General features: G+C 39.0%; 1 protein-coding gene across 1 annotated transcript in view; it reads right to left on the reverse strand.

Moving 5' to 3' along the window:
- Positions 1-24,305, reverse strand: part of ATP10B (ATPase phospholipid transporting 10B (putative)) — a 56,284-nt gene extending 31,979 nt beyond the window's left edge. The window contains exons 1-5 of the mRNA XM_052772159.1: positions 23,665-24,305; positions 10,993-11,197; positions 7,787-7,872; positions 4,919-5,025; positions 1,161-1,292 (exon numbers count right to left, since the gene is read on the reverse strand). Coding sequence (XP_052628119.1) covers positions 1,161-1,292; positions 4,919-5,025; positions 7,787-7,872; positions 10,993-11,197; positions 23,665-24,167 — 1,033 coding nt within the window. The 5' untranslated portion in view covers positions 24,168-24,305. The remainder of the gene's footprint in view (positions 1-1,160; positions 1,293-4,918; positions 5,026-7,786; positions 7,873-10,992; positions 11,198-23,664) is intronic.
- Between the last annotated feature and the right edge of the window lie 769 nt (positions 24,306-25,074).

Genomic DNA, 25,074 nt, shown 5'->3' on the forward strand with positions numbered 1-25,074 from the left:
AAAAAGTCTCTCTTTCCCTCACACAGAGCTCAGTTGTCAAACTGAAATCCCATTTCTGTGCCAAAAAAGCCCACTGCAACATGAAACAGCAAAATTAAAAAAGTGATTAAGTCAGTACAATTGGTCATCTTTTTTGGATGGCCCTTACTTCTAATGGTATTACACTGATGACTGGCTAGTGTGTCACATCATATGCCTCCAGGGCAGGTTCAGGAAAACTTGACAGGGCCACATGATTTAACTCTGTTGCTGCAAAACTAAATCAGAGCAGTAGCACTAAGCAAGTTATCACCGAGATGGAAGCAATAAAAAAGAAAAGGGGCTTTGAACACAAAAATGCTCATGGGAGCCTCTGTTATCTCTTTACAGCAGTGATCCATTCAAAAATCAGTGGGCTTAAAATTTGGCCCTTTCCTCAGGATTGTGAGATTTTATTAATCCTGACCTGCCTGGGACAGATTGCAATCAGAGCTGGAAGGCAAGCAGGTGCTTACATGCAGTGAAGATGGTGTTTTTGAGATTAGCAATCTGGTAAACTCTAGTCAGGTAACCCTAGTTACTATATTCAAGTGTGGTCTCTTGCAAGGACCCCAGAAAAATGCAGGCTATTCCTACCTAAACAATTAATCTATCTCACAGCCTGCTGTAAAGGGGCTTTTGAGAAGGAAGGTAGCTGTGGAGACTGTAAAATGGATGAATTAGTCATGTGCAGCTCATGGATTGTAAATTGGGTAGCTCTGGCTAACATCACTCCTGAACACAACAGAGGAAGATGTTACCGAAATGAAGGTAAAGCTACATCGTTTTACTTTGTTGTTATACCAAGGAACAAATGTCTACTCAGGAACAAGGATCCCAGTTGGCAAGTACTGATTTCTATAATGCATTAACCCAATGGCTTTCACTTTCTTGCTTTACACATATTTTATCACAGTGGAGATGGGTCTTATCTGAAATATTTATAGCCACGGATGAGTTTTCTTCCATCTGAATTGCTCAGATTTGCCATTTTAACTTGTCTATTGAAAGACCAAGGAGCCTAAAGACCCCAAGACCATTCAGCTCTAGATGGGATCTCACTCATGTCTATAAGATCAATTTTAACCACCATTTAGAAAAAAACAATGAAACAGAAGAAGATTTTTGTCAGTGCTTCATACCTACAGCTCCAACAAGACACATCACCAACAGAAGTCCCACACATAAGAAAATATCCATATTCATCCGTCGCTCTATCTTGCTGCGCTTGTAACGAGGACCGTTGTTATTTAGCATGGCCTTGGTTTCGTGACCTTCAACACACAAATGAATATCATCATATTTATGTAATATTTTGTAGTTTGCTTTTTTTTAAAAAGTATTTCTCTCACAAAATGAGAGAAGGATGCTCATGACTAATGTTAATTTGACTCTAGTTTCATTCAGTAATTTTATTGCCCATCTTCTCATTTGACTGAATAGTAGAATATATCAGAGACTAAATCTAGAGGTTTGCAAAAGACCTCCATCACATTACAGATTTGAGCTGTCATATACATTTTACTTTCCCAAAGGCAGCAGATTCAGTAGGATCACAAGGTTTATATAAATATTCCAAAGCCAAATCTCCTTGAGAATAAAAGTAAAAAGAACAATAATATTATATTTTTATGTTTCACAAACAACTTGATTAGGTGCTATACAGATTCCTGAAACCTACATTTGAATATTTTTCAGCAGCTGTTTAAAAGCCACTAGACACATTTCATGTATTAACTTAAATAAAATCCAACATGTCAGATCCAGCAGTGAAAGACACTAATGTCAGTTAGTTTTTCACTATGTGGTTGTAAAGTGCTAACAAAACAGTAGGACAAGAAATAAACCCCCCCCGATCCTTAAAACTTACTGAATTGGAATTGAGCTGGTATATTTGTAATGGAAAAGAGGAGTGCTGTAAGAAGCCAAGAAGAAATTGCTTTTTCTATTCTATTAATATTATCTAAACTGTGGCTCCACAATTGGGATATCTGGATACCATCTGTTGCTATATTAAATGGTATCTTTTATGTTTATTTCTACAGTCCTTTTCCCTGAAAATACAGACCCTGCAGACTTGTATTTAGTTTACATTTGTTTGTGTGTGATGTGTGTGAGGGACTGTTTTCCAAGGTACCTTTTGGCTTTCTCTAGGGAAGTGATTTGAACCAAAAGCTGGAAGTTAGGTGCGATTCAATCATGCCTGCTGGATTCATTCCAGGTTTACATCAAAGGTTATTAATTGAGGCAGAGAGCAAGAGAGAAAATTACTCTCCAGCCTTATGTTCAGGACATTCACCCAAGAGCTGGGACCCTTGGTTCCTGTTCCAATGAATATGTAATTATTTACACAACCTGGAGCTATGTCAGTGGGACCAGCTTATACTACCAGTGCTCCTTCCTTTCCAACTCACGTCTATGTACATACCCACTCGTTCCACACAGTAAGGTATTCAGAGTACAACTTGTGAAGCAGGAGATGTACGTTCACTTCCATACAGGCAGAACTGAGAACAAAACCCAAGTCTTCCCTTCGGTGAACAAGTGCTCTAAGCACCAAGCTACACAGAAGAGGAGGGTACTGCTGCCTGCAATTCTGCTCCTCCAGCAGCTGTGTGAATCTTGTTCCTCACTTTTCTTTTATGCCAGGCTTAATGGAATCTTTTGTGTTGAAAACAAAACAAGACAAAAGCCTCTAATACCTCCCAGAACACCCTCAAGGAAATGTTGATGGATTTATTTCAGGAAGAAAATGGGAAGAGATTTCTTTCCAAGTATCAGCTCTATCATTCCCTTCCACTTCAGCTGACCAACAGGAAAAGGACATATCTGTAATACAGATATCACCTTGCAAGAAACAGAATATCAGAAATAAGAGGAACAAACTACTTTGTTCTCCTCTAGTCCTCACAGTTTCATATGCTGTGCAACACAGCACCTTACCTACCCACCCCACCAGTACCTTGTCTCTCTATTTCCGGATGATGATGGCCTTATCTAAAACTTCATTCTGGTACTTCATTATTTGGAAAGCATACAATTCTTGCTGCTGTCCCTATCACAATGAGAAAACTACATTGGCTGTTGCTCTGTAATAAGGTTTTTGTGCATTAGCGCTATTGCTTTGTGTAGAACCATTCAGGTAGTCATGAAAAGTATAACCATATTTGGGTCAGACAAGAACTGCACAGGCTAAAAAATCACATTAAGTGATGGCTGTACTCTTCAGAAAGGCTTCCATTAGAAAGTAAGTTTGAGGAGTAATAGAGTTATAAAAATGGAGAATGTGCCATCTTACTATGTGACTGATCTTGATTGTTCAGAAAAGGTCACAGACCACGATTAAAAGCCAGACTATAATCAATGTCAAAGAACCCTAGAAATTAAGCTGGTACTGGCTCAAGTGACTCTAATTTTAGAAGAAAAAGAATAAACTTTTATACTGACATTAATAAGATGTCAGTTGGAAATTGAATTGAAGACTTATTCAGATCAAAGATACCATATCTCGAGAATGACTTTAAAACACCAACCTTTGCTACTAGCAGCTTAAGCAACATTAACAGAGATCCACGTTAGGATCTGTGCTGGTGGTCAAAGGAACATACTGGGAAATCTTTGCTAAAGAGAAGAAAAATAGGAATCCTAACAGAAGGGAAGACAAGTTACTCCAATTCTATAGGCAATGATCCCTACAGAGATTTTTATATAGTAATTACTTCCAAAAACATGGGTGATGAGTTCGGCTCTGGCTCTCCTCCTCTGGCTGGTAGGAACCATCCTTACATGTGGTGTTCAGAGAGACAGGCAATGAAAGACCCACAAAGTGAAGGCTACTTTGGAAACTTATGGGAGCTATAGTAATTTAGAGTCCAATTCTGCAGTAGTGAAATAAAATGGTACATTGTCAGGTAAAATAATCTGGATTGTGGAGATTAGTCTAAACTGACTCATGAAAAGATGGTGACTCCTATTTTCTCTTAGGTGGCTTAGCCTTGAACCCCTTGTTGCTGATTAGACATAAAACAGGTGAAATGACTCTAGTGGAAAGGTAAAAATAACCAATAATAGGATTAATTGTTGTATTTAAATTGACTTTTATTTAATCTACAAATAAAGAGGGTAGCTGATACACTCTTTCTGAAGCAGAAGAGGGCACAGCTGGCAAAGCCAATGATAAATCATGCTCACCGAGTAAAAGCAGTGGTAACATTCCAAACGTAAAAGATGCTGAGAAAAAGATGAACTGACCCACTGCTGAATCTGGCACCGTTGTATTTGATCTGGGCACTGACACTATCTTGCTTGGTTCATGTCTCTACTGCATGAAATTCATGGTTGCATGGACACACTATGTCTATGTCAGCACAAACCTGTGCTGCTGCTGCCTCTTCTGTCACCTCCAGCTGCAGTTCTCACTGCCTCCTGTGTGCTGGCACTGGCACAGCTTGGCTTTGTGATTTTTTTTTTTTTTTTTTTTCCCTGGGTAGATCTTCAGCTGCATCAGTTTCTACCCTGAGGAGCCAGTGAGACCTCCCTTAGCACAGACGTGTAGATTTTATGCCTAATGGAATTAGTACTATAATCAGAGCTGCAGAGATGAGAGTTCAACTCACCTTAGCAATTTTTTACTCGTCTGGATATTTTTGCAAGATATTTCAAAGACAGCAAGATATTTGACATACACAAGGATACTGTCACTTGCCAGAGACCCAGCACAGGACTTGCTGGCTTTTGGAGTTGGATGAGTAATACCTTTTCTTCAAAAAGTTATGTAATTTTCCCATGCACTACCAGTTCTTAAAACAAAATGTCCAATTGTGGTGCAATATTAGACTACACGTATTTACTTAAGGATATTTACAGGGAAATTCTATGTTTACCTAGATTTACATCTTACCTGCATATATAACAATTCCTATTGCAGCCTCAGTATTTCTGATTGTACACCCACGAAGCAAGAGGCTTTCAATGTTAAAACCAATCCGTTCATGATTTGGCTGCTCCCTAGAAGAAAGAAAATAAAATAAAGCAATGCCTTTTTCTATTCTAATATACTGTTAAGCAAAATTTTTGTGTGTGTGTCTGTTTCAAGTTGAAATCAAGGAACTGTGAAGGCCCTATTTTGTTTGTATTTCAATCAGCTTCAATAAAGACTCCAGTAAGAAGTTACAGAGAAGCCCAACTATCTCTTTTAAAGACAGCTTGCATGGTGTGTGTATCATGATGTCAATATGAAGCAAGTTTGGCTTTCACTTGATACCTTATCTGGCAGGTTCAGTATCTCATAAATGAAGCCAAGATATATTATGCGACTTCATTCAGATGAAATTCTTTTAGAAACCTGAGCTGGGTTTGCCTTCTGCTAGAGGTTCAGATGAATACGTCTGCACCATGTAAGAGCATCTGTCTCTCTGTCAGCCACCAAAGGGCTTCTCATCTTTGTGAACCTCAGTTTGCTTGAACAGTCTCTAGGCTGAGGCTCTCCTCCTCACTCTCATGCTGGATGGAAGACTTTTCATCCTGGCTGAAGGTGTCCCATCACACACCAGTTCCTTCTGCTAGCAGAAGAGACCGATGAAAGCTTAATGGAAATTTTAAGGTCAGTGCTCCATCAGGCAGGCGATTTGTTACTTGGTTCTGAAAATGAAAGCATAAAAGTACTTTTGCTCACAGTTTTTATTATACACTCCGGTAGGCTCCTCCTGAGATCTTTACCAAAGCTGAGATTTTTCACTTCAGTCACTCCATCTGGTTTTGTTATGTAAATATCAGCATCAGAAAAAGATTTTTTTCTAGACTATGTATCTTTTACTACTTTCTATTTGATATTTGGCATTGCATTTACCAGTAAACTGCAGCATCACTTAGATGGAAGACAAGGTTAGGTGCTGTCTCAGGGCTAAATACAGTCCTATGTCTATGTGCAGCTGCACATGATTACATGACATCAAACTAGAGGAGTGAAAAGGTTTGGATGCCAACAACCTACAGCTGGTAGAATTGTAAAAAATAATGAAAGAAAGCTGTTTTTCTGGGAATCTAGATTCAGCCTTGGTGAACTCATTAAATAGAAGCCTTCTTGCATCCCCTTGAGCAGAATTTGCTGTGGTCAGGCATGTCAGATGGATGTCACTAAGTTCTTTCTTATCATTTTTAGCAGAGAGTACTGCTACCCTTTTATAGCAAGGCAATAGAGCCTCAATAATTTATTAAGGTTTCTTGGAGAAAAATGTAACCTGCTCCAAGTAAGTTGTGTTTACAAAATAGCTCAAATAACAGCAGACCAAAGACAGAAACTCCACTAACTGTTAGTAAGTAATTTTCACTGGCAAATTCTTTCATCTGCCCCTGAAGCAGGGAGAGAAAGGCAGCTAATTCCATATTCCACCAGGCAGGTAAGGTAATAAGCATTTCCGAAAGAGATTTCTCTTACAGACTTTCAACAGAGATTTGAAGATTTTTGAAGCCAGTCTTGGGTCCTAAAGGTGTGTATTTGTGTTTTCTTATGACGTATCACCCACGTTTCTATAATCTCAGTACTCTTGTGTCATATTAGAGCAGGCTAATTGGAAGGATTGCTGCAATTTAGATTATACCCAGTGGTCCTCAAAGCCAGCAACCACAGGCAGTGATCAATACAAACTTGACCTCTTCTTCCCTTTTAAGATATCACAGTAGAGGGGAAATGGCATTGCTAATAGAGGCATCATTTTTAAAGGGCATAAGTTCTCAAGACCAGATTAAGCATAGCCAGCGCTAATAGATGAGAACCCTCTGGTTTACTCATGTCAGAGGATCTGGCTGTTTTTAGCTACTCCAGGTGCAACTTTCTCACTGCATTCTTACAGAGACATTAACTCCTAGTTTAGCTACTAGTAAACTTCACGGAAGCTGGGGACATGGATAGGGATGCTGGCACATTCACACAGTTAAATTATTCGCATAACGTGGGGCATGCTTTTGGTCTGGGGCAGCAGGTATTTTGGACAATTCTCTGGTGTGGTGTGGGAATCAGCATGGACCAACGACTGCTCTGAAGAGGGGCTTGGGAAACAGCTGCCCTGTATTGGAGGGTAAGAGAATTTTAGGACATGAGCCATGCCATAAAAATGGGCCTCATAGCCAAAGAATGGCCTTAAATCTGCTGAATTTTCTAGTATAGATTTCTCTGTTACGCCTGTGCCAGAATTATTTAATGAAGAAAGAACATAAGGAACAGAGAATGTGGCTTTTTCCTCACAAGCATAGGCTTACACTAAAAAAACCCAAACACTTTTTTATACTAGTCTAACACATTGGTTCAGTAGGATTTTTCTTGCTTGCTTGCTTTTTCTAGCTGTAAGGATAAAATCTGATTTGTTTGTTAGATCCTGGATACCTTTTCCCTGTGGCTGTAAATGTGAAGAAACTAGAGCCATGCAGCTGAATATCTTTAAACATTAGGAAGGATTTAGATTTAAAATCTAGCCTAGCCTAGCCTAACCCTCAGGTCAAACATAAATGAGCTTATGTCTGAATTCTGAAAAGAGCTGAAGCCTTGTGAGAACAGTTTGTGTGAAACAACCGCAAATTCAATGTCAAGTCTTGGTTCTGCCTTGCCTCAAAACACAGTTTCCAGTCTACATTTTATATTGACTTCTGAATCCAGGAATAGATAATAGTGACATACACCAATTTTTGCAAAATATGTTCCTTCCATCCAGTTCCTCCAAGAGAAATATTAAAGTTCAGATACAAAATATATTTATGGATAACAAATACTTACATGTACCCTTTGAATTTATTGAGATCATTGTTAGGCATTTCACAGATGATGGTGTTTTGGAAAAATTCGGGTTCAAACAAAGTATTCTGGAAGAAGAAACACACTGAGAATGAGTGTCAAATCCAATGAGTCCCTGAAACTCTGAACACTAAGAGCAGCTAAATATAGGCCACCAGGATAGTTGGGAGCTGGAGCACTATGAGGAGAGGCAGAGAGAGTTTATCTCAGAGGGGCTAAGTAAAGAGCTGAGATTTTCCTCTCTTGGATTAATAACTAGTTAAATAAAATAAAGAAAATGCTGTGTATTGAACAAGATATCACAGATGCCAATTAGTGAAAACATCTGTCTTAATTTAAAGTCAATGTAACAAATAGTTCAAATTGTTTCCGAAAGGAAAACAGCCTTCAACCAAAAGCAAGCTCAAATGAAAATAATTTCAGGTTTTATCAGGATTTTGAAATATGTTAGAAGAGTTACGTTGCCGGCCAGGATAGTATAATCATAAAATAGGAACCCACACATTTGAATAAACATATCACATTCAAATAAGACTAAAAGGAAGACTAATAGCAAAAGAAAAAATACCCCCCAAGATGAACAAGCAAACAAACAAACAAACCCAAAAGAGGGAAGGCAGTAGAATAAGTCCAAACCACTGGGAGAGACAAAACAAGACAGAGCTTTTCAGGCTAAGTGCTCACTCAAAAAGAGCTTGGAGCTGAACTGAGACACACAATTTTGTTTGATTTCCCCTGTGTTCAAGGAAACAGGCTTGGGTTTTGGACTGCATGAAGCAGCCTGGAAAGCAGACAGCATGAGAGGTACTTGACTGCCGTAAGTAGTGTTTTTTTCTTAACTGAAAAAAATACACAAAACTTTGATTTTAGATTAAGAAAATGTAATAAAAATGAGATGTGAGAAATGTGAAAGATAATCATTATTGCTGTGCCATATAATCTTTAAAAAAACTGAAAAGACCTCACTTTAATCCAAACTCCTCCCATTAGGAAAGCTGGAAATCAAGTCTGCTGCTGGGCCTCCCTATGTTTTTCTACATGAAGAGAGACTTCCAGAGATTAGATTCCTTCAGAAACTGAAAATCCTGGGAATCCTTCATTGGAATTCACAAAAACTTTGCCAGACTGCAAGACGACTTCCTTACCCTGCCAGTCCTCAAGTCTCAATTTTTAATTCACTGTGCTTTAATTTTTACATTATTTTCTCTCTCCTGTTCTTTTTTTTCCTGAGCAATACATATATTCTTTTTGTTTTAAATATATATATAAGTACAAGCAAGTAGAGAATCTGATCTAAAAAAAAAAAAGCTGGAGGAAATATAAAAGCTTGATGAATATAAGGGCATTTTGTATACCTTCTGACCCGTGTGGCTGAATATTTTTAGCATCTCTTTTAAGAGATATTGTTCATCTCTGCTGAATCTTGTTCAACTCGGTAAACTCAACAAGAAAATCAGTACATATTTGGTTGTGCTACAAATATTTGTACAACAGGAGAACAGGAAGATGCAAAAGGTGCCTGGAGGACTGATTACTAATGAAGAAAACTAATAGGTTCTCGCTAGAAAGGGGTATAGAAGGATGGTGGTTGTCTCAAATTTTTTTCTTTTGATGACAAGAATTTTACATTTGAAAATTCAAGTTAGAAAATGGCATAAAAGGAAAAAAATAAGAATCATTCCTCAGCCTTTTACAGATAGGTGAATTCAATGTTGCTAAGCATACCCTAAACCAAAGAACTAACCCCAGTTCATACGTATTTCCTCCCTCCTTAAAGAGTCACACTTTATAGACACGATTAAATCTGAGTAAGTTTTATGCAGCACGTGAATTGCAGGAATAAACAAAGCTCAAAGAACAAGGAAGAAGTTGGCACACTAAAACCTGTACATACGATACTTAGTGCACTGGGTTTTTTTTAGTTCAAAACCTCAAAGTCTAAGGAAAATAAATGTGAATAGGCAGTCTGAAGCATAATTCAGCATGCAGAGATTTTCTGATTTAAAGAAAGACTTCCTCATACTATAAATGACTGAGGCAAAAAGTCTGCATTTTGTATGATAGCAGAGCACTCTGTTTTCCTCAAAAAGCAAAAATACAAAACCTAATGTGTATGCTATGACTATGTGACACAAATGCAGCATTTTTATTTTTTCTATTTAAGTAACCAGTTTATTGTTTTTTTTCTAAATCTCTACATGTTAAAAATTTTCAGTGTTTCTCAGGAAATAAAACTCTCCCTAATCATCATTGGAAAGCACTGGAAAAGGTATGCTTTATACTACAGCATCCACAACCTGAGAAAGCCCTTAATTGTGCTTGCAAAGTGATTTTCATTTGAACAAAGAGCAACTAACACTGGAGTACAGTACCTGACCACGGAAATGGTGTACTTTTATTTAATCAATCTGGGTGCTCACTGGCAGCTGTGTCCCACCCACCAATAACCCCAAAAGATCCTCCTAATGGCACTGCTACTAATGGCTAAACAAATGGACGTAATTCCTAGAATTACCTGTCAGGTTTTTGGATTTCTTGTCTGCTGGAGTGATTCCAATGGAACAAAATATTCCTCTTCACATGCTACAACTCCTTAAACTTGTTCTATGTTATTTGAAAAACTGCCCTGCTATGTTTGAGAAGATATTTAAAAATGTAACAAATACAACTGTCCCTAAGTCATATTTCTTGTTTACTTCAGGTTTATCAAACATGAGTCGAGAGAACATACCAGTAAAGTGTGTGTAAAAAGGAAATGATACGGCCTATGGAAAAAAAAATGGTGATTTTAAGCATTCAAACTGAATCTCTGCTAACAGCCAAACTGATGTCAAGCATATCACTTTTATTTAACTTTTTGCATTTTAATTTACCTCAAGTTCCTATTCAATTGCTTATTATACTCCTATAAAAGATTCCATTACAACTTAGTGTGCCTTAGAGCAATTCCTAGTTGAACTGCCATACATCTACCTGCCTAGCAAATGAGCCTGTGCCAGAATAACAAAAATCTTTTAGAACAAACGGCTGCTTTCCATACGAGGTGTTAGCTCCAACAGCAAAACACTTTCATAGCTGTAGCAGCGCAACCAGCCTGTCAAAACCGGTGCACTTCATGGCTGGAGCTGGTGTGCAAATGGGCCCAGACCAACCCCGCACAGCATGGGCTGCATTTTCAGCAGACTTACCTGGCTAGAGAACCCCATCACGACTTGTCGTTGTTTAAGGTTGGTCTCCCCGTCGAGGTTGGCAGTTTCCAAGTGACAGATCCCATTCTGATCAGAGGAGTACAGCAGTAGGATATCAGCTGGGATGGTCTCGTTACACTGCAGCTGCACAAAATCCCCCACTCGGACATCTTTCCAGCATTTCTCAACGTAAGCACGTTCTTCCCTGTTGCATTAGAAACATGTCATGGGTGAATAGTGACATTAGGAAGGCTGGCCCCCTGGTTAGTGGGGCTTCGAAAAAAGAAAATAGGGGGGTGGTGACATATTGCTGTATTTTTTTTTAAAAGACACAGCACAACAGCTAGAAATTAATGTTAGACACTTTCATAGTGTCACTTTACCATATATCACATTCAAATAAAATCTTTACATGGAATAAAAAGAAACTACAACAAAAGTTCTCTTTCATTCTAGCATTAGCCCTATAATCTCCACAGCAAAAGACAGAAAGTTGTTCAGACTAACAGAGGTGTTTTATTCAAGAAATATTTCAAGGTTATTCAAGAAATTTAGACATTTCACCAAAAAATATTGTTTTTGACTATGTGACTATTTCTCAGATACTTTCCAACAACAGCATATGGATCCTGACAGAAGGAAACTGATATCTCAGCTACACTTGCTTCAGGTCTTTCCAGTTTGTAACTCTCAAAAGGTAAATACAAATCTTGAGCTTAGTGCACAGAAACAACTTCAAAAGGTAGAACAGCAGGTAAATAACCCCTTAATATTAAGCAAAAAAAATGCAACTAGAGCTCAAATTTAATAGAAAAGTTAAGGTAAGAAACAAAGAGCTTCTAAATAAAAAAAGAAAAAAAAGAAGAAAGGAAAAAGAGCCTATGGGGTTCAAGGAAAAGAAATTACTATTACATCAACAAATCAGTGCTCAATGGTTCAGGAAATAGCAAGCTTTTTTTGACACTACATTTTCGATAATTGATCCTTTAACTGCTCTCAATCATCTAAGCAAACTAAAACCTGCACAATAAGCTTTAAAACTAGTTAATGGGAAAACTACATGGGCAACAATAACCCAGTTCCTCTAACTCTTTGGGAGGAAATTATTTTTTCAATATGAATAATTGAATCATCTTATGCCTTGCTCTGTAAGAGGGAAAATACTCACAATACATTGCCACACAGACAGTAAAAGGCTTTTTGTAATGACTTAGAGTCTCATTTTTGCTTAAGTTTTTAATCATCCTCATCTATTGCCTGAAGAATACTGTCTTTCAATTAAGAGTTTGTATCATGAAACGGGGAGCAGTGATATAGCAGATAAAGTGTTTTGCTACAGTTCACGCAACCAAGCATTGCTTCAGAGTCAGGCCAAAGGCTATTTCCTGCTAACCTACTTTCCTGGCCTTCTGTAAAGGAGACTCAGCCACGATGCTTGCTGTCAGGCAAACCCTTGCACTTGGCTGATACCCTTATCTGTAAACCAACATGAAATAACAGCTTCCTGCAAAGGTTATGCATGCAGTTAAATTCTGTGCATTTCCCAGCAGTATCAACTTTTTATTCAAAAAAAGAATGCCCCAAACTCCCCACAACCTAACTATTTAAATCCCTTTAATGCTAGATGTGAGGTGCTTACTAAATAATGGTATTGTAGCAATAATTTTTCCTTCTTACATTAGTTTTTCATTCCTGAATTTTTCAATCTTTTCTTCTTTTGTCTGACTCCACTTATCTGCATGTCCTTTTTCTCAACAACAGACATAAAAGACCACAATGAAGAACAGAGGTTTGTTGTAAGTTAATTTGATGTTACTATGCATTTAAAAAAAAATTCCAGCTCAATTTCTATTTGAAAAGTATTTAAGCAGGTGCATGTTGAGTATTCATTGCTCTACAAAGTAGATACTAATGTTAATATAGCAAATCAACTAAGTAAGTATGAATCCTTCCCATGTCAAACACTTTCTGGGTAAAACTTCTTAATTTGTTTGTTCAAAACATAAAAAAGAGGGTACAGAAGCAGTTTAGAGCAAGCAGATGTCTGGCTATCCTAGACATTTGGATACTGTGTATAGTTTTCATGTAATGTTTGCTATGATTTGCCCTTCTGCAGGGCAATCCTACCTCTCTGTATGTCAACTCCTGCACAATTCTGAAGTTTATTGAACACGCTTCTGATTTTTTCTGCTCATAAAATGCTATAGAAGGGCCTTGCCCAGCTGGTTGTCTTCCACATCAGCCTAAAGAAACCAGGTTAGCAGAAATAACTCACAGTAGTCACAGATTTGTAATGTTTTTTTCAATAATTCCTTATGAAACATCCATTACACATAAAGCTTCAGGTTCTGCCCATTCACTAATTACAGAGGAGACGGTGAGTCAGAAAAGCCAAATGACCCCTTTCAGATCAGAGGAAAAGTCTTACTTAGCACAGGTCTAGAGTTCAGGAATTGCTAGAATCCCAAACCTGCAGTCAGGTGAACAGAATGTTCCTCTCTCCCAACGAGCATTGAATTTGGTAAAGAAACACATTTTCTTTTCCTGAAAGAGCTATTCAGCTGGAGCTGTAAGATTAACAATTTCCTACAGTACAAAGGTTTTCTACAACTTTGTAGAGAATTACCAATGGATAGAAAGAAGAAAAATACTTCACAAGGAACCTGGTGCACCCCACAGCAGCACTGGCTGGGTTGTCTAACAAGATTTTTTCAAATGAAGCAGTTTCCTTTTAGCAATTCCTGTAACTGGGAACACTGCCCATTTTCTGTTCAATGATTAAAGTTCATAGCACAAGTTCCGGCTGCTAAATAAACAGAGGAGCTTCATAAATCTAAGATGATCTGATGAGAAACATACAAAAAGGGCAAACACATTTATCCAATAAAATAAACAAAATGTGGTGATTTACAATAGGTGGAAAGCTGGAAATCTGATTCTTATAGCAGCACAAAGGAATTCCAGCCGCTCCAGCCAGTAAGTCAGCTTCATCAGGGGCCCAGCTTAAATGCCTCTATGCAAATGCGTGTAGGATGGGGAATAAAAAAAAGAGGAGTTAAAGACACGTGCACGCCTGCACGGCTGTGATCTTATTGGCATCACAGACATGTGGTGGGACGACTCCTATGACTGGAGTGTTGGAAAGGAAGAATACAGGCTCTTTAGGAAGGACAGGCAGGGGACACGAGGAGGGGGTGTCACCCTCTATGTCAGTGACCAGCTGGAGTGCATGGAGCTCTGCCTGGGGATGGATGAGGAGCCAACAGAGAGCCTGTGGGTCAGGATTAAAGGGAGGGCAGGGACAGGTGACATTAGAGTGGGGGTCTGCTACAGGCCACCCGACCAGGAAGACCGAGTGGATAAGGTCCTCTATAGACAGATAGGAGCAGCCTCACGTTCACAAACCCTGGTCCTCATGGGGGACTTCAACCACCCTGATGTCTGTTTTTAGAAAGGGAAAAAAGGAAGACCTGGGGAACTACAGGCCAGTCAGCCTCACCTCTGTGCCCAGCAAGATCATGGAGTGGATCCTCCTGGAAACTATGCTAAGGCACATGAAAAATAAGGAGGTGATTGGTGACAGCCAACAAGGCTTCACTAAGGGCAAATCGTGCCTGACAAATTTGGTGGTCTCCTATGACAGGGTTACAGCGTCAGTGGATAAGGGAAGAGCAACTCACATCATCTACCTGGACTTGTGCAAAGCATTTGACACAGTCCTGCACGACATCCTTGTTTCTAACTTGGAGAGACATGGATGTGATGGATGGACCACTTGGTGGATAAGGATTTGGCTGGATGATCACACTCAAAGAGTTGCGATCAACGGCTTGATGTCCAAGTGGAGACCAGTGATGAGTGGCATTCCTCAGGGGTCTGTGGTGTTTAACATCTTTGTCGGTGACATGGACAGTGGGATTGAGTGCACTCTCAGCCAGTTTGCCAACGACACCAAGCTGTGTGGTGCAGTCAACGCGCTGGAGGGAAGGGATGCCATCCAGAGGGACCTTGACAGGCTTGAGAGGTGGGCCCCTGTGAACCTCATGAAGTTCAACAAGGCCAAGTGCAAGATCCTGCAGATGGGTTGGAGCAATCCCAAGCACAAATACAGGCTGTGTGATGAGTGGATTGAGAGCAGCCCTGTGGAGAAAGACTTGGGGGTATTCATTGACGAGAAGCTCAACATGACCCAGCAATGTGCATTTGCAGCCCAGAAAGCCAACCGTATCCTGGGCTGCATCAAAAAAAGTGTGGCCAGCAGTTCGAGGGAGGTGATTCTCCCCCTCTACTCCATTCTCGAGAGACCCCACCTGGAGTACTGCATTCAGCTCTGGGGGCCCCAGCGTAAGAAGGACCTGGACCTGTTGGAGGGACTCCAGTGCAAGGCCACGAAACTGATCAGGGGGCTGGAGCACCTCTCCTATGAGGATAGGTTGAGGGAGTTGAGGTTGTTCAGCCTGGAGAAGAGAGGCTCTGGGGAGATCTTTTAGCAGCACTCCTGTACCTAAAGGGGCCTGCAGGAAAGCTGTAGAGGACTTTTTACAAGAGCATGTAGCAATAGGACAAGGCGTAATGAATTTAAACTGAAAGAGGGTAGATTTAGATTAGATATAAAGAAGAAATTCTTTACTGTGAGGGTGGTGAGGCACTGGAACAGGTTGCCCGGGGAAGCTGTGGATGCCCCATCCCTGGCAGTGTTGCAGGCCAGGTTGGATGGGGCTTTGAGCAACCTGGTCTAGTGGAAGGTGTCCCTGCCCATGGCAGGGAGGTTGGAACTACATGATCTCTAAGGTCCCTTCCAACCCAAACCGTTCTATGATTCTGTGGGGCTTCAGGGCTGAGGGATGCCAAAGGCATGATCTAAGATAAAAGTTTCTCGGTACCTTCTCTCCTTTACCAGTCAATTTATCAACAGCGCACTTAAAAAGTGTTCCCTTGCTGTCCTGGGATAATGGCTAGCATGATAATGCCCATCAGAGGATAGTGCTGACAAAAAGAGGCATTTAGCCTTGAACAGTTGAAGTGAAGTCTGCCAGAATTTGTTATTGGACTCATCATATCTGACCAAAAGGCCCGAACGAAATAGACTTTATGAAGTCATTTCTGGGAAGAAAGGATCATAAAAAAATCCTGCTGTGGCTGGAGATTGTGGGGGAACATGAATAAATTATTGACTTTGTGTCAACAATTTCATTTCATGTTCTTGGATTCAATAAAGATAAATCTCAAACAAAAACTGGGTCAAAATGGATGGTGAATGGGAGCAAATAAAAATTATTGGTCTGCTCCCCAGAGGAGATTAAATAAAGGTCATTTTTCATGTGCACTCCACAGCATGTCTATGAGTCCTAGATTGTCTTAGAGAAAGATCTTCAGAAATCTTTATCACCTAGAAGTATCATATCAACCAATTAGTTCAGTGAGTCTTATTTCCTTGAATTACTGCAAGCTCCACCTCAGGATCCTTTGCAGCTTCAAGTAAATACATTGTTTGCTCAACCTTCACTCCCTAAATTGCCACAAAGTTATAACACTTAGAAAAAAATATCAGTGTCACAAATAGACAAAGCCAAATGTTTGTACTTTATCTTATGTAAATTCACTAGAATGTTATATTTGAAAATGGGCCCCCTCAAGCATCACCTACTTTATAAAAAATTCTAATGTTCTGAGATTCTCAGTTCTACACAGACAACAGGTAGAATCACACAGCTACTTACCCTTTACAGTCTATTTTTGCAAATCGAAATCCCACACATTTTTATGCTATCAAAGATTACACCAGCTTTTATATGGAAAAACCTCACAAAATGTTTTCAAATAGCACTTTGTGACCATGACCTCACAGTTAGGAGCTACTGTCATAAAACTTTGAAAAACTGACAACAAAGGAGCAGATTTAGGACTTCAAGAAGGCACTAGACTGGAAAGGGACTGATTTCTGAAAGCTGTCCATAGGTCAGAGTACAGCACAACTTGGCTGATAGTATTCCTGAGCTAGAGATATTATCTGACCATGAGAAGGTACTGTGGTGTCCATGCCAATTCATCACCTGCTTCTGCCATGTTACCATTACAGTGGCTGGGAAGGTTGTTTTTGTGACATGGACATCAGCCCAGCAGCATCAATGATGTCATTTAGCAGCGGCCAGTCCTGTAACAAGCCCTCATTAGCAAGCAGCTATAGTCTTTCCCCGTAGCCCCAAACTCTCTCTCAGGATTTGAATATTTAAGATGGCAATGAGCATCTTTTAAAGATAATGGGAGTGAAATTTTTCTGAAGTTTAATAAAATTCATCTTTAATTATACTGTTTTGGCACTCCAAATTCCTCAATGCTAGCAACAGATCCTACCCTTTTATGTGCCAAAACTGCCCACAGCATCCTAACAAGGAAGTTATTCTCTCAGTGATAAAAGAAGCCTATATTCAACTTCCGTAATTGTGCTGCACTGCTTGGTAATAACGAAAACATCCCTGTATTATCAACACTGTTTTCAGCACAAATCCAAAACATAGCCCCATACTAGCTACTGTGAAGAAAATTAACTCTAGCCTCTCCAAAACCAGCACAGTAATCAATTCAAGTTTATGTGAACTTTAAGTAAGTACCAGAACTTTATAAATGTATTATATGTCCGTATACAAGGTTTTGGATTTCTTTTAACTCACATTTTTAATTTCTGTCTCAATTTTACAATGACCTGTACCAAATGAAGAAATAAAATTAATATAAGTAAAAAGTATTTTGAGAACACATCTCCTTAGACTTTACTAGGTTCATTTTTTTATGGATTACTGTATTTAGGAAAATCTATTTTTTTTTTTTTTTTTAATACTGCATTGAACAAAATGCTATTGCTATGATTCTGCCTGGCACCAGCTGGAATGAACAGGTAACTCCAAGGTTACTTACTTAATGACTGCTAATCAGTAGCATTAGTTTCTAAGGACTCCCATTAACTTACCAAATTTCTGGAAGCCACAGCCTAGATCAGCTTTTTTGCTATACTCATCTCCTTACATGACCATGTAGCTCTTGAGGTCACGTGGCAGAAACCTGCTTCTCTCCAGGTTTTAGTGGTGTTTTAAAAACTCAGACAGATTCAGACAGGATGGAGCTTAATGCTATGAGGTCATGATTCTGCAGGTCTCTGAGCCAAAACCATAGGTTCTTATTTATTTGCCCTTTGTCTTTAGTCATTAGGTTCTGCTGCTGTCTGCTAAACCATTGAACCTTTTCTGTGAAGCAGCTTTAAATGCCTTGGCAGGTAATAGATCTTGAAGAAAGCTCTGGTAAAGCAATATACAAACCAGTGGTAGCATTAGTAATGTATTTATGGATTTTCTTCCACAAAGACCAAGGATCCTCACTGTAGCAATACACACTGACTGACAAGAACTGCTAGCTTGCTGCTCTTTGACTTTCAAGTGTTGCTGCCTGGACCAGCTGAGTGCTGAAAACTTGAAATTTTTCTTTTGCATTTAGTCAGTGCAGCATGTCACGTATTTCTTCACCACACAATCAGCATGCTCATTGTAAGATGAATTCAAGTTTTAACTATTTCTTCACAATTTTGGTACCACTGGTTTCAAGCAGTTGCATGGTGACATAACAAACCTGAGCGTACTGTTGGTTAAGGCCATTTTCTCAGCTCACTGGAAGTTTGAGGAATGCCTCAGCTTGCACAAACAGAAGGCACTGTTCCTGCCTTCAGTAAAAGCCGCTATTAATTCAGGTATCCATAGTTAAACTAGGTACAAAAATTCCATAGTACCTGAGGTACATACAAGAGTTATACAGATGACAGAGCAGAGGATGCCCACTGCCAGTGACAGTCCCACACAGAGAACAATATAGTCATGTTTGACATTAAGCAAGGGAGTGGCATTGGATCTTTCCTGATAGATACTGAGTTGCAATAATATCATAGCACATAATAATCATGAAGTCATTGTAACTTATTCATATTGCTACTTTTATAAGAAATAATTCATGTTTCAACTGAACAAAGTGCATGCTTTGTGGCTGTCATAGGAATGCACCTTCAGCCATATAAGAGCTGGAGATCTTCAGAAGACCTTCAGCCTCCAGCTGATGAAATTCATGCACTGTTCAGAGAAGGCAACACTGAGGTGTAGAAGCCTTGATATTGCTATGCCCAAGAAAACTGATTGCAATTCTGCCTGAGGGAATGTGGTGGGACTTGACGTGAACCACAGGCTTTAGACTCTCTTTTTTTGGTGTATAAAATGAGCCCACTAAAGCCTCTAGCAGACTCCTAGTCTTTAAAGTTATGCTTTGTTAGAAAACAAAAATAATAAAGCATAAAGAAAAGGCTCTTTAACAAATGAAAACTCAGTGCTGCTGAACAGGACTTTAAATTAAAACATTGGCAACAAATCTCTTTTTGCTTACTATACCCTTGGCAGGATGGTATTTTCCTCTCATCTTGCTTTCTACTCTACAAACTTTCAGGTTCACCCTGGGTTGAATGAGCTGCATGTGATGTTTCTGGCATTCAGAGGAAAGCTTTCTTTTCTCTTTCACCTCTGAGATTTGACAGTAGGTCAATTCCTGTTTTCAAGCATGCTTCCTACTCTTCTCTGCTGTCTTCCAGACACCACAGAGCTCTGTTGGTCGTTGCATCCCTGGCCAGTCCTGGTTGCTCTCCCAGACATGGGGAGCATCCAGGGGAGGTGCAAACTCTCCTCCCTTCAGAAGGTCCAGCTGATCAGAGCATATGAAGGAGGCTGAAATAGAAAAGCAGCCTTCATCCTCACTACCCAGCTTCCCTAATTTTAAGAAAATAGAAAGTATACTATATATACACACAGTAACCTGTAGTCAAGCAGATCTCCATTGCTGTCAGAGAGATAAATTACAACACTGAATTAGAAAACTTCAATTGACTGAAATATTTTAATTGTCTTTCAAACCAGTGAGTCTAGCTTAAGCCACTTCCAGCTTTTCAGCTGTTGGCAGTTCTGACTTTGTGCAACACAGAGGTGAGTTCTTTGTTTTTTCCTTATTTCCACATCACTGCTCTAGGACTAACTCAGAGTTAGTGCTGATGCAGAAAACTTTACATCTTCTAAAACCTTACACTAAGCAGATAAAGGGTGACAGTGAAGGCCAGCCTGAATTTTTTGTATCACAGACATCAGTGAACCTACAGAGGAAGAGAATATTGATGCTTATAGGAACTACTTGAAAACCACAGGGCCTGAAAGCATCACAGAGGAACTTTCTACTGAAAGAGTAATCAAGCTATCTCATTTAGGATGCCTGTTGACTTACCTAGTTATCCAACAGCTCCACAGGATGATTCAAAGCATATAAACTAGGCGTCTCTGAGTCACTGTCTCAGATATCTAAGTTTAGGCACTTAAAATTAAGCAACGTGAATAGCTTAAATAACATTAATGTTTTTATGGCTGCTGCTGTCTGATGTACGTGCATTCAGTCAAGTGTGTTGCTGTGCCATCTTGAACTGTGCATAGTCCTTGCATTTGTATCTGAATGTCTATTGAAACACTGAGAAAATATTATGTTAAATCTTCCAGAAGTGTGAAATTGATGTAAAAACCTGGCTGGATGGTATGGAGTACTTACAGACCATTATAGCTTAATCCTAGGGGTATATCAGATCCAGGCCATACATTAATTACATATCAAGTAGTTCCTTGAACATTATAGAACTTCAAGACAATTAAATAATAGCTTTTAGCAACTGTTGGGTTGACATTCACATGCAGGTTTGTATACTACGTTCAGTGCTGGCCCCTGTTGTTAGTAAATTAATGACAAACTGGAGACAGTTCAGAGAAAAGTAATCACAGTAGGTTTGGAGGGACTGGCTGACAAGAAAGATGAAAAGAGTGATCTATATACAGATCTTGACTAAAAGGTGTCTGGGCATAGCAAAATGAACATAATAAAAATTACACATATTTGAAGATTAAATGTTATGGATGAAGAATGACGAATTAGGGTTGCATGAAACCAGGTGACTTGAGGAATTTAAATGCAATTAAAGAGGGATAATAAAGTATAGTATCATAGAAAATGCTTTGACAATCATGTTTTGTAGTAATGGAAGCCCCTTGCTTGGAAAATTTAAAAGCAAACAAAGTATTTTTTTAAGGAATACCGGGAGAAAGGAGGCAATTAAACTTAGTTCTGTACCATCTGCAATTGATTTTTTTGTTCTCTTTTGGTGTTGTGCAATTCGTTCTGACAGCACAACAGTTTGTATACAATTGTTATGATTTCAAAAGTTTTGGTTTAGAAATTAAAATTGCCACAATCAAACGTTAGATCTACTTTATTGCATCTCCCCAAAACACTTCAATGCCTGTTAATTGTCTCCCATTTTCTCAATTAAATGCTCTCTAAATACACTACTTCAAGTATCTTTTCCTTCATCTGACTAGCAGACTAGATTTCCCATTTCAGCTGATCTCTGCAAAAACAAAATTAGATGAAATGTGTTTACAGGGCAGCCTATTTAAATTCAATTTCCCTTGCTCTATGTTGAAAGAAGGCAAGTTACTGCATTTCTCCTAGTCTTCAAGAAAGTTTTGGAGAACACTCAGCATTTGGAAAAGATTGTTCTGCCTTTGTATTTCATTTGGAACAGGATCCAGGTTTCTTGTTATTGAAATCTGAAATAAAGACAATACACTCTCCAAGATTAACTCTTAAAATATAAGTAATCTTTCATTTTAAGATGGAAGATCAGTTGTTCTATCAAAAAGAATTTTTTCCTGCCACAAGATTAACAAAATTTGCAATGTCTTAAAAAAGACTTTCACCTATGTTCAAAAATTACCTAGAGCAGATGATTCATAAGGAAGAAAATTAGAAGACATCAAGCTCTTCCATGACTTTGCAGCTAGCAAGAAGAACAAGAAATATCAGCTTCCCAAAGCGCTATAGAAGCCTGATTAAAATTATTCATGACATAATAAGCTGTAGCTACTGATCTGATGGCAATTGTAATTACCTATGATTTTTCCAGGCAGGATGAGTGCTATAGTCTGAAACCCTCCTCATTTTCCTTTCCCTTACGTCACCTTTTTGGGCCATAAAACCTTGGTGAACGACAAGATTCTAGACCAGGTTTATTCATAGATCAAAGTCTTTTTTATGGGATGGGATAACCAATTTTAAGAAAGGCCCATGTCAAGTTTCTGCATAAGAAAGTACTCATCGCTGTAACTTGAATCTGGATCTGTATGTATGGTGTAATTCCATGATGGACATTTTTCTCTTATACAAACCAAGTTTTACTGTATTCCCCACTTCTCATGTTCCAATGGTAACAGGCTTTCAGGTATAAATTAACATGATTGCTTTATGTAAAGAGGAAATAAATAAGATTCCTATGCGGATTCATTCATTAGTACCTACTGCACCACCTATTCTCTTTCATACTGGTTTTAACAAGTGTTAAATAATTGATTGCCTCATGGGTTAGTGCAATATTGAAAAGATTAAAAACTCCAACTAGATTGCAATCTCAAAGGTAGGCAGAAGACGCAATTTTGCCACCCTACCCAAAGAGCTACAATTATTGACAGTCTTCATGGTGGAAAAGAAATCTCAAATGAACAATATTTAAAAACTTGTAAAATGCCTGCTTTTTCAGACAAGTTGGCAAGGAGACCAGTGCAATTTTGTTTCTGACAAGTCATTATCTATATGTGGGGTTAAGTTTAGCCCCCAGACAAGCAAATCCATTGTTTTCCTGTTCAACCAGCAGGATATAAAAATAAAAATCTGACAAACACATGCAAGAGAAACAAGCAGAAATGACAGCACTGTGTGATAAAAGCCAGAGTTCTGCAAGATCTTGCTTGTGAAAGCATACATTATATAAAGCACTGTTGATTAATTTGAGGGATGACAGGCAACATTCACGGAGATGGAAAGTTTTGCTCTTTGACTCTGAGATGTGATATTTTAGCAGGGAGAAGTAATTTTCTACTTTGCTGAGAGAACTGTTTTGATACAATAAAACATAATTTTCAAACTTCTGAAAGTCCTAAAAGCAAGAGGTCAAGAATCATTTTGAAGAAGTGAGCACAGACACATATAGTTAATTGATTTAGAGATGACTGAACAGAGGCATATATTACTATCTCCCACTTTTAAACTGCATTTTTACAGTTTTATTTTGCATACAACCTAGTAAAAGAAACACAGCTAAAAGCTAGTCTACAGTGTAGAGTATAAAATTAAATGTAGTCCAAAGAACTACATTTTTAGGTTTCTTGGCATCTAAGAATGCAAATAGGTCTCATGACAGATCTTGTTCTGTGTTACCCTATATTGATAGAATTAAGGTCTCTTGAAAATTCCATAGAAAAGCGGGTGTTCATAGCTATTTAAGCACCTGTTTTCACTGCACTCCATGTTTAAGAGGCCAATAGACACACCAATACCATGAAACTCAAACTTACCTTCCCAGTCTGAAAATGAGGTTTAAACAAAAAAGAAAGTATCAGAACAGATACCAGGTGATATATAGTCCCTATGAGTTTTTCCTGTTTCACTTAATCATTGTGATTTTCCAGCAGTTATTAATTTTTTTAAACAAAAAGCCTCACCATTGATAAAAGATCTCAAGCTAACTTTTTTTTGTAATAAAAGCTGTGTGAAACTCACCTGCTGTAAATGTAACATCTCATATGATTGATTTCCTTGTCTAATTTATACCGCCGAAAGTCCTCCCAAGCATCTTTAATGGCTGTAATGGCCATTATAACACAAATTGGGATCACAGAAACTTCTGGTTGGAAAGCATTCACCACTGGCACAAAATTCAGCAGTGCAATGACCACAAAATAAACATTGGCAAAGCGGTGAAACTGCTCATAGATATTTTTAGGGAGGAAAGTCAGGATGGTATATTTTGTGGTCTTAATTTTATTGGAGTCATAGTATATGTTTGGATTTTCCTTCCACTTCTTACTTCCAAAGGGCAAATTGGAGATGATCACTCGTTTATTTTCATTTTTCTTCTTTCTTTTCTTTACTTTTCCTCTCTTTTCCAGCTCTTCATTTTGGATTTCAGTGTCTGAAGCACCACATCGGCAGCAGGTTTCCTTGAAAAAATGTTTTTTCCATATCATTCTAGAGAAGCAGCCTGGAACACTTTTCCTTGACATCTTGCTTTCCTCTCAAAAAGTAGCCTCAAGTTGAAAACCAACAAAGTCAGAAGAGTTCAATAATCCAAATAAACTCCTAAGTGGTGGAGAGAAGAGTCGAGATGTCCGAAGCCCAGGGCTGCCTCTCCTTCGACTCCAACCTCCACCTGCCTAGGGACAGGTATCATCCTGACGCAGCTGCACCGGGTCCTAGAGCCTGCTGGGGAGGCTGCACCTCACATATGACAAAAGCATCCTGAATGTTTTGTTATTCCTGTTAGCATACGCCTGGAGGCCCTGTTCAGAGCCTTTCCCTGGCATAGACTATCTGCTCACAGGAAGCGTCTCTGTTTTAACGCAGAGCAGCGACAAAGCTAAGAACGTACACACAATTTTCACAGTTTACTCCATGAGTTTCGGAATCACTTTATAAGCCTGGGAGTTGCCAGGAAGTTCAAAGGTAATGGGCAGAGCTCTGTGTCCCAGAAGTCAACAGAAGATTGCTATAAGCCTCAGCATGGGCAGTATTTCTCTCCTTTACTTCCTCTATCTACTGTTTGTTTTCATGACCACGACATGGATTATTAAACAAACAACCCCCACCCCCCCCAAACCAAGCAAACCTATGGTTTGGTAGTTGCGAGAATTATACGTAGACATGGGCAATTGAAGTGCAGTTTACGTAGATTGCCCTCAGCCTCATCCTTCTCCTCTGATAGACCTCCTGCTTCTGGACACCCAAAGCATCCCTTTCTCACCTAGTAATCCCTTCCAGCCTCTCGTTTCTTCTTCCTCATTGGTCCTTGTGCCTCTGACACATAAGTATGTAAGCACAGATGAGGGCTAATTTCCAAGAGAGCTAATGAGGTGTGTACACACCATAGTAATAGTTCTCTATGGCCTGGGCTTAAGGAGAGGTGAAAAAGGG

The sequence above is a fragment of the Harpia harpyja genome, chromosome 20 (genome assembly GCF_026419915.1).
Source record: "Harpia harpyja isolate bHarHar1 chromosome 20, bHarHar1 primary haplotype, whole genome shotgun sequence".
Taxonomy (NCBI): domain Eukaryota; kingdom Metazoa; phylum Chordata; class Aves; order Accipitriformes; family Accipitridae; genus Harpia; species Harpia harpyja.